This window comes from Choloepus didactylus, chromosome 4, assembly GCF_015220235.1.
Source record: "Choloepus didactylus isolate mChoDid1 chromosome 4, mChoDid1.pri, whole genome shotgun sequence".
Lineage (NCBI taxonomy): Eukaryota > Metazoa > Chordata > Mammalia > Pilosa > Megalonychidae > Choloepus > Choloepus didactylus.
The window spans coordinates 35,620,772-35,630,571 of record NC_051310.1 but is presented as its reverse complement, the minus strand read 5'-3'; the positions used below and the strand labels follow the sequence as shown (position 1 = coordinate 35,630,571).

The following is a 9,800-nucleotide window of genomic DNA, read 5'->3' as shown; positions in this document are numbered from 1 at the left end:
TCTGGAACAATTCTAGCCAATCAAGACCCGCCTCCTCTCACACTACCCAATAGTTCTGCCCGAGGGCGTGGTAACTTGCGGTCCCGCCCCCTGGGTCATTCTCCCCGCCTCCCGGGGCCCAAGCGGAGGAGGGGCTGGGGCGACGTGAGGGGCGGGGCTTGCGGGGGAAAATGGCAGCCTCCTTGAGGTTATCCCTAACGGCTGCGGCGCTGAGAGCGGTCACTCCCTGGCCGAAGAGCAGGTACCAAACTTAGAAGGGCTCCTGGGAAGGGTGTTAGGTCCTGCGGCTCCAGGACAAATGAGAAACGAAGGCTGCAAGGGAGGTGGAGGGTTGGCGTGAGGCTGTCGAGGCCGGGGTCGCCAGGCGCCCCTTCGGCAGACCAGGCTTCTCCTCCTCCCTCGCGCAACAGGCTCCCCGCGGCCTCTCCACGGCCTCAGGCTCTTCGGGAAGCGTCGTCCTCCAATCCCGAGGCCGGCGAAGGGCAGATCCGCCTCACCCATAGCTGCATCCAGGTAGGAGGCCGGGCGCGGGGAGGAGGTGCCCGGACGAGTGCCTAGAATGCCGGGATTTCCCCTTCGCCCTCCTTTCTCCATCCCCTCCGCTCCCCTTCCTGCATTTCAGAGGCTTCTGGAAATCACCGAAGGGTCAGAATTCCTTAGACTGCAGGTGGAGGGAGGTGGATGCTCCGGATTCCAGTACAAATTTTCACTGGATACAGTTACCAACCCCGACGACAGGCAAGGCGGAGGAAGGGGTGGGTCCTCAGAGAACGTACGGGAGGGATAAAAGTGTCTGCAGTTTAAGGTGTGCCTTTATGCCAGATTTTAAAAGCTTGATGAAGATGGCTAACACCGTCCACACAGTGGGGTGCATGCAGTGAAGATTTGTTGTCTTGCCTCACAACAACTGTAAATTATAGGAAGAAAATAGGCCTGCCCAAGATCATAGGACTTAGTAGGTAGTCAGACTACTAGATTCCAGGCCTAAATCCTTAAACATTTCCCAGTGTTTGTTTCATTGTTTATTTTTGCCTCAAATAAAAGAAGCATCTTTTAGAAGTAATAAGGAATGCTCCCTCTGTACTTCAGAGAATGGAGGGTATACATCTGTGAGCTCAGAGGGTGTCATGTTTTTAGCATTTATGTATTAATTAACGCCCTCTTTCTGTCTTTCAGGGTATTTGAACAGGGTGGGGCAAGAGTGGTGGTTGACTCTGATAGCTTGGCCTTCGTGAAAGGGGCCCAGGTGGACTTCAGCCAAGAACTAATCCGAAGCTCATTTCAAGTGTTGAACAATCCTCAAGCACAGCAAGGCTGCTCCTGTGGGTCGTCCTTCTCTGTCAAACTTTGATGAGTGACCCAGAGATTGCCACCAGGCCTACCAGTTTGAGACACTTGGGGTTAGTAGAATTCTAGAGGTTTCCTTCTAATCACGGTCCTCTCTCAATTTTATTTCCTTCAACCCAGGAGTGTTGTGTTTTGCCACTATTGTTTTCAGAATGTGAAGCTTTTGCTCTTGGCCTTATTTTCCCCTCACAATTCTGAGGCCAAGCCCCCAGATGCTATTACCTCAGATTTAATCACTGGTTGAAACCCAGTATAATCAATTTATAGAGCCCCCAGAGCTCCAGAATTTGGAACTACTGCCCTGACTTTCAGAGCTGCATGTACATATGTGTATAGCTGTGTATAAAGTCTTCATTTTAAAAGAAAATCCTTATATATTTATGTTTTGGATCAGGGTGATAGATTGGCTAGCTTAAACAGTGGTTGCTAGGTCAGAGAGGATGAGAAAGACAAATGAAATGTTCTACTTTTCATCTCATCTTTGTGACAGTGCCACTTGATACTTGACTTATTCTTATTTTGCATGTAAAAATGCATATTCTTATTTTGCCCTCCATTTGTTTGGGCAAATACATTTTCCCCTTCTGCTCATGGATCTTCTAGATTCAAAAAACCAAGAGCCTGTCACCCAAAAAGCTTATACCAAACCCCCATTGATACCTGAATTGTTTGAAAAATAGCCTCCATACTCATATGGACATTTCAGATTTCTGTGATCATTTAATGACTGAATCTTTCCAGGATGTATTGCTTCATCCAGTTTATGGTATAAAATGTCTCTGGTCTCAAGCATGAGCAGGAAATGGTCCCTTTGTTAATATAGATAATAGATCTTAGGGGCTTTTTTAAAGGTAGGGCTGCCAGATAAAATATAGGATGCCCTGTTAAATTTGAGTTTCAAAGAAACAAGGAATGATTTTTAGTATAAGCATGTCCCAAATATTGCATGAGACATTTATACTAAACAAAATTTGTTGCTTAACTAAAATTCAAATTTTACTGGGTAGCCTGCATTTTTATTCACTATATCTAGCAACCCTACTTTTAGGTCACTGGAAAAAATCTTTTTAAGCCACAAATTCCAGTGAATTTTAAAGTACCTGTTTGGGTATGGCACTTAAATCAGGTAGAGTTTGAAATAATTACAGTCCCTGTTTGACAGGGCAGGGAGAGCCAGAATAGTGTGGGTAGTGAATCAGTCAGAGTTCTCCAGAAAAACAAACCAATATTACATATATATGTATATAAATAGGTTTATTAAAAATATTTGATTCACACAGTTATGGGGACTGGCAAGTGCGAATTTTAGGGCAGGGTGGAGGCTGGAAACTGATGAGAGTAATCTTGAATTCTTAAGTCCAAATTCCTTGGGCTAGAAACTCAGGAAGAAGTGGAGGGTGTGGTCTTAAATTTGTCTACTCTCTGGAACTCTCAGTTCTTGCTGTTGAGACCTCCAACTGAATGGATGAGGCCACCCCCATTAATAGAGGGTAATGTCCTTTAATTAGGGTCAACTGATTGTATATGCTAATCCCATCTATGAAATCCCTGCACAGTAACAGCTAGGTTAGTGTTTGACCAAACAACTGGACCCCATAACCTAGCCAGGGTGACACAAACAGCTAAAGGAAAAAAAATCCACAACAGCAGCAACAACAAAATGATTTATTACTGCAAATGTTGAGCAAACTACAACCAAATTGATTCTGGAGGAGATATTGGTTAAATCTCGGCTCAGGAGCCTGAAAGTTCATTATAGCAAAAACTTGCATTTCTAGGCTGTATTGGAATTGAGATCGTTCTGTAAGACAATTTACCATTTTAAATAATGGAATTAGACAACTTAGAGACAAAGTATCTGAGACAGATGCTTCACATTTCCAATGTGGGAAAACCTAAGACTTAGAGAAAGCAAACCTTTGATGTTATTAGAGGAAAGAAGGGGACACTCAGAAACCAAAGGCAGAAAGCAGCAGACCATGGAAGCATCTGCATGTAAAGTTACTAATACACTGATTTTGCTGCCAATGCCTGGGTTTAAGATTTTCAGCTCAGAACAAGTTCGTTCATCCTCCTTGAAAAGAGGTTTTGCTACATTCTGAATGTTAGAACCTATTCTTCCAGATTTGGTTTTTGTGGATTATTTATTGATTTGGTGATTTTACACCTCCTACTGAGCACATTCAGAATAGCTTTAGTTCAGTAAATAATTAAATTGCAGTGGTGAGCTAGGCAGAAACAGTCCCTTAGAATGAAAAAACCTAAATGTGGGTACCATTCCAATGGGAGAATTGGAATGTTGTCTTATAAAGGGTGGGTTTGGGAGAAATCACATTACTTCATCACACTGAGAAAGCCTCTTGGGGAAACCTGAAGTGGTAAAAGAAGTTTCTGTTGGAGGGTGAGCAGGTGATGTAGATATTTTCAGGACACAGGACCTGGAATGATAGCACCAAGGAGACCTTGGGCAGTTTGCTTGCAATAAACAGTAATTGGTGAAATGGTTTTAGCATCTTTTGGAGGCCCTTTCTGACCTTATGTCCTTTTCCTGGGAGGCCATAAAAGCCAGTGGATGTTTTCACAAATTTTATTCACTATGAACATTCATTTAGGAAAACTTTGTGCTCTTCCAGTAGTAATGGGAAGATCTTTTGCTTCCCATTACTTTTGAGGGGAGGTTTTCAAGGCTTTATTTGTTGCAGAATTCATTTTATTTAACTTTATATGCAAGCCAGTGTCTGTGGCAACATACCTTTGCTTTTGCAAAATGTAATAGTGTAAGAATCAAAGACAGGGAGCCCCGAATCTGCTTAATGTTGTGAATCAGCTTTATGTTGGGGGCTCCAATAGTGGGCTTCTTAGTCATTGTTGAATCACACTCTTGAGTTATGTGGTGATAGTAAGTAGTGGTATGTGAGGTATGTATCCCACCCACCTTGGTTTCCCATAACAATTTTTTGTGTGGGAATGTTGACTAATTACAAAGGATTAGGAGAAAGGAGTTTCACAATTAAGGGATTAGGAAGGACTAGTAGGAAGATAGACTCTTCCCCCTCTCACTTTCTTATGAGAATTGAACCCTTTTCTTTTGGTCTTTTATTATGAAGCATCAGAGTGGAGGGTAAGTATTTGGCAGGAGCATCCTGGTACAGCGAAGTGGGCAGCACTGATGGTGGCTGATCCTTCTGGATGTTGAGCCCTCCCTTCAACCCTAGCCCCAAGCTGATGTTATGCAGCTGGCATTGGGCAGGGCTGAACGCCCGTCCACTGCAGTACTACCATGGTTGTGCATGCAAGGTACCTAGCATTGACGTTTACGATTGCTCTTTTAAAAATCCCTATTTGCCCTTCATTCTTCACAAAAATGCTCAGGGCTGTTTGAAACAAGGTTTGCTCTAAGATGTTTTAAAATAATTATCACCTCACTTTAATTGTAAAATAAAGTCGGGCAAATACATAAAGAGAGGGAGCATCTAAGTAGTTTGTGACCAGCTGCTGTATTTAAAAATATTTTATTTTTTTGAAAACGTATACATATGTTACAAAATTCAAAAAGATGCAGAGGGGAATACAGTGAAGTCTTCCAATCCTGTCCCCATCTACCCACTCACCCTCCCCACAAACCACCATTGTTTTTAAGAGTTTATCCCACAGATGTAATCCCATACATATAATGTAAAATAATGTATGTATAGGAATACCCATTACAGCATAATTTGTGGTAGCAAAAAAGTGTGAAACAATGGAAAGATCCATCATTAGGGTGCTGATTAAATAGATTAAATTTAATTAAATTTAAATGGATTAAATTATCCATTCAATGGACATGTGCAAGTATAAAGTGAAAAAGCAAAATCCAGAACAGTATGTATACTATACTATCATCTGTGTTTTCAATAAAAGAAAATCTGTGTGTATGCATGCAGTACCTCTGGAAGGGTGAGCAGGAAGGTGGGGGCTGGGGGCGGGCATTGGAAACAGCATTTTGGAAGGAACGATGCCCAGAACGGGAAGGATATATATCTGGGGAATGATAATTTCTCTGAATTTTGGGGTGTAAGGTGGAGAGGCAAGGATGAAGTTAACAGATATCCACTTCTCTTTTCCCTTTAGACAAATAGCAGCATATGTTACACTCTGTTATATACCTTCCGTTTTTCCCTTAATCTATTTTGGATATCTTTCCTACAAAGTATTTAGAGCAGCTTTTTGTTTTTTAGGACTCCGTAGCAATTTATTCTTTTCAATCTTTTGCTATTACAAATAATGCTGTAATAAATAACCTCTTACATGTGTCATTTCACACTTGGTGAGAATTCCTAAAAGTGGAATTACTGGATCAAAGAGTAAGTGCTTTTGTAATTCTGAAAGGAATTGTCCTCTTCAGAGTTTGTACCAGTTTATACTCCCATCAGCTAGCTATGTATGTATGAGTGTCTCTTTTCCCAGATGCTTGCCAAATAGGAGTCTTATCAAACGTTTTGATTTTTGCCAATCTAATAGTTAAAAAACAGCATTTCAGTGTGGCTTTAACTTTATTATGAATGAAGGTCAATATTTTATGAGCCATTTATTTTTGTTTGCTGAAAGCATCTCGACCTAGAGCATGATTTAATCTTTATAATCTTCCTGTGTCTCAGTTTCTTTATCTATAAATTGGGAATAAAAATAGTAGGGTTGTTGAATGATTAAATGAAGTTTATGTACAGCACACAAAACAGTGCCTGGCATGTAGCAAGCATTCAATAAATTATTAGGGGATGGCTGACAATCAGAGCAGCTGGTAGGACAGTCCAGATTAAGTTAAGAATGTGCTTAAGTTAAGAATGCGCTCATCTCCGTGTCTCCATTCACACGGAGCCTTCTTCATTTACCTGCCGTTCATCAGAGAAATGCAAAGTCAGAGCTTTCCTTGGTCTTGGAATAGTAAAGAAGCTTTTTCCATGGATCTCAATATCAGCAGAGCTGGTGAGGGGATAGGCACAGCCTCATCTCTAATATTTATACTTAGCCAAATTGGTAAATTGGTTTAATATGAAATAAAACAAGATTAGTAAAACCCAGATGTACATGTCTTTATTCTGCCATGGTTCTCAACCCCCAGCTCACATGGGTTGGAGCTGAGTCTCTACTTGTAAACTCAGGGATGCCAGCCAGCCATTCCACGAAGGGAAGAGGGCAGGGGCTTCTGAATGGAGGGGAAAAACAACATTGGAAATTTGCCTTCCCCTGAACAAGACCACAACATATTTCATAAGCTAGAAAAGAGACCTTTTTGTTTTTAGCACATCAAACTGGTTTCCCAGTAGGAGAGCACAGGCATGAAGGTATGTACTGAATAAAGGTCTTTGGAGGTGGGCGCCGTGTCTTGTGGCAGCCCTCGTTCCTGGCACACAGGGGCTACAGCCAGGTGGATTTTGAATGATTTTTACCTGAAGCTGCTGAGTATTTTCTTAGACCTGTATAAACCCTGGCTCCCCCTTTCTTAGTGACTCCCATACTTTTTATAGTGCCCTCTTGCTGTTTTCTTGGGCTCTTTGCTCTTCTTCATTTGTGTCTCTTACACTTGGCAAGCTAGTATCAGTCTTGCTTCTCTGAGATGAGGGGATCTTCTGCCCCTCCCTGAGGCCACTGAACTGGCTACATGATGGAGATGTGGCAAAAGCAGGGCCCAGGTCAGTGGCTGAGTGGCAATGATGGTTCTTGGGAGGAGATACTGAGGTTACTCCCAAACCTGCCCCTAACGCTTTCTTGCTCCACAGATTCTGAAGGACCATCCCAGTGCAGACGTAGCCTCTGTCCCAGTTGTGGAATCCTCAGGATGATATGTGATCATGGCTGGAAAGTGTGAGGCTGAAGGACCTTGCGAGTTTGCAGAGTATGAGGGGGTGGAGGTGAGGGCCATCCTTGGGTAAGCATTCCATAGCAAGGCCAGCACAGGTGGTAGACTGGGTCTCATGGCCAGTGGCTGAAGCATTAAAGCATTTGGTCTTGCTTGAGCCAAGCAAGGACATGGCAGCATGGAGACGGTGCCAGAAGCTCACGGCCAGAGCCTGAGCTGTGAGAGGTGAAAGGCAGGTAAGGCTGGCTGGGGGATGGGCTGCAGTGCCTCCTGCCTGATGACATCATGGTGTCTTCCCAGCTAGGACAGCATCCCCAAGGCTCCTGCCTGGAGCTGGGGCCATTTCCACGTAGCTGCCCACACACCTCACTGCTACTCCTTGGTGGCGCAGTGTGGAGGGCCGGCCTCGGCCACATAACCTGGGGAACAGTGGCAGCGGTAGGAGCCCTCTGTGTTCTCACAGTGACCGTGGGCGCAGAGTGCAGCAGGCCCATTCAAGTCATCACACTCATTCACGTCTAAGAGGAGGGAAGGAGAGGAGAGTTGTAGGGAGCTCAAGTCCCCCCAGCCTGCAGCTTCTGCCCCTCTGGTAACCAAGCCCTGGAATTCTAGTTATGGCAGCCAGAGGCTGAAGTTACTTCTCAAAACTAAGCAGCTCAAGAACACACAGCAGGTGGTAGTGAGCTCACACCATGCCCAGAAGAGTGGACTATGCTCTCTCTTGTTCCTGCTTTTCTTTTGTCTAGGAATCTCCATGGAAAGAGCTTCCTAAACACAGCTTTAGACAAACCTTCCCTTGGAGCTTTCTCACCCCCTGGCTGATGCCAGGCAGCCCCACTAGGGGGCAGCACTGGATTTTCCAGCCACCATAAATTCTGGAGTAAACGTGCACCAGGCTGACCTCCTCCACCTGATGCCATCAGGGCATTGCAGACTTACCCACACAGGCCATGTGGGCCATATCCAGCTGGAAGCCCTCAAAGCAGTCGCAAGTGTAGCCCTCCTGCACACGCACACAGCGGCCATTCTCACAGCCATTCAGGATGCCGCACTCCTCTGCTTGAAGCCCTTCGAAACCAGCTTGGTGCTCTGGTAGGAGGGAGTCAGAGAGAGAAGGAGGCCGACACCTTATACCCAGACTTGTCTCTCCAACCCTGGGACCCCACCCTCTGGGACAAAAGAGTTGCCCTGATGGACTCTTGGGGTGGGGGTGGGGGGTCATGAAATTCTCACAGAAAGATGCAAAACAAAAGGCAATACCCTTAAAAATATAAGTATGTGCTGTTTTAGGTGGGAGAGAAGTGCTATGCTTCAAAAGAAGCCTCAGGAAGGTTGGCATTCACTGTTTCCACAATGCCAGGGCTCCTGAGCAGGGGGGCCTTTATACAGTTTTCGGTTCCATTATGTGTGGGGGGGATAGGGGGCTTGCTCTATTTAAATCTTTACCTTGTTCTTTTTGGGGGGTGAGGGTTTGTCAGCAAAGGGGACTTACCCTCACTCAACACAGCAAAACTTCTACCAGATCTGCCTAATACTCTTCTATCCCTAGCAGTCCCCCACCTCCTGAAAAAAACTCCATGCTGCATCGAGTGCAGTCTTATCAGTCTGATCTGACGGCCACACCTGTAGCAGGTGCCGTGTTCATTGCACAGGTGCTAGGCCTGACCTCGGTAGACTCCAAATTGCAGGTGCTGAGTCTTGTCACCATTTACAGAACAAACCATTGGAAAGGAACTTTAAGGTGGTTAGAACTCCTTAATTCACATTTCACATCACAAGTCTGAACGCTGGATTTCCTTAAAGCAGGTTTTCTGCTTGCTTTAAGTGGTGAGGAGGTTATGTAAACCAAGCGAGAAAAACAGACCCAGAGTGTACCCAGTTTCTCTTGCTCTCTCAACTCCCATCTGGAAGTTTTTAGGGGCCAAGGTGGTATCTGTACCTCTTTGTTCTTCCTGTGCTAGTTCATCTTAGGGAGTCGTTAGGGTCTGACCCAGGCACTTGGAGTTGTCCCTGAGTGACATTATGATTAGCAGGCGGAGATGGAAGTGAAACTGCCCACCTCGTCCCCAATTTTGCAGCAACACAGACCTGGATGACTGGCCACATAGTGGGGCTGGGGTTCTGAAGGCTGCAAGGGAGACTCAAGGACAGGTGAGCGGTTCCCTGGGTGGCTGGCTGTGTTGGCGTAGGGCAGCTCAGGGACGGTGTCCTCAGGGCCCAGGTAGTTGTAGAAAGGGGCCCCATCGGGGCCATAGGGGCTGTAGTGCAGGTCGTCAGGCCCAGGGCCATACTCATAGCCTGGCCGGAAGTGGACCCCGGCCTCCCGTTCCGCCTCGATCCGGGCCACGTTGCACAGCTGAGCATAGACCTCTGTCAGGGAGGAGGAGAGAAAGCTGGGCCCCCATTCCTGGTAGCCAAAGCCTGGTTGGATATTTCAGGGGCTCACTTCCCCCAGGGAGAGAGGGAGCATGCTGGGACTAGTGCCCTCTGGGAGTTCCTGCAGTGCCCCCCACTTCTCTCTCTTTGTCCCCAAACAACAGGGATGAAGACGGGGCCACTCTGATTGCCCTACTCCTTTCTAAATCCCCACCCACTGAAGTGTGGGCAGACC

At 45.5% G+C, this 9,800-nt stretch overlaps 2 protein-coding genes across 2 annotated transcripts in view; one reads left to right on the top strand and one right to left on the bottom strand.

The window, feature by feature from the left end:
* Positions 1 to 159: 159 nt before the first annotated feature.
* On the top strand, positions 160 to 6,406 carry ISCA2 (iron-sulfur cluster assembly 2). Its single transcript, XM_037832299.1, has 4 exons — positions 160 to 241; positions 411 to 513; positions 623 to 738; positions 1,177 to 6,406. Exons 1-4 carry the CDS (start codon positions 171 to 173, stop codon positions 1,349 to 1,351), a joined length of 465 nt encoding a protein of 154 aa, XP_037688227.1. The 5' UTR covers positions 160 to 170; the 3' UTR covers positions 1,352 to 6,406.
* The window catches only part of LTBP2 (latent transforming growth factor beta binding protein 2), a 113,583-nt gene continuing 106,781 nt past the window's right edge, over positions 2,999 to 9,800 (bottom strand). The window contains exons 34-36 of the mRNA XM_037832298.1: positions 9,278 to 9,559; positions 8,129 to 8,278; positions 2,999 to 7,707 (exon numbers count right to left, since the gene is read on the bottom strand). Coding sequence (XP_037688226.1) covers positions 7,562 to 7,707; positions 8,129 to 8,278; positions 9,278 to 9,559 — 578 coding nt within the window. The 3' untranslated portion in view covers positions 2,999 to 7,561. The remainder of the gene's footprint in view (positions 7,708 to 8,128; positions 8,279 to 9,277; positions 9,560 to 9,800) is intronic.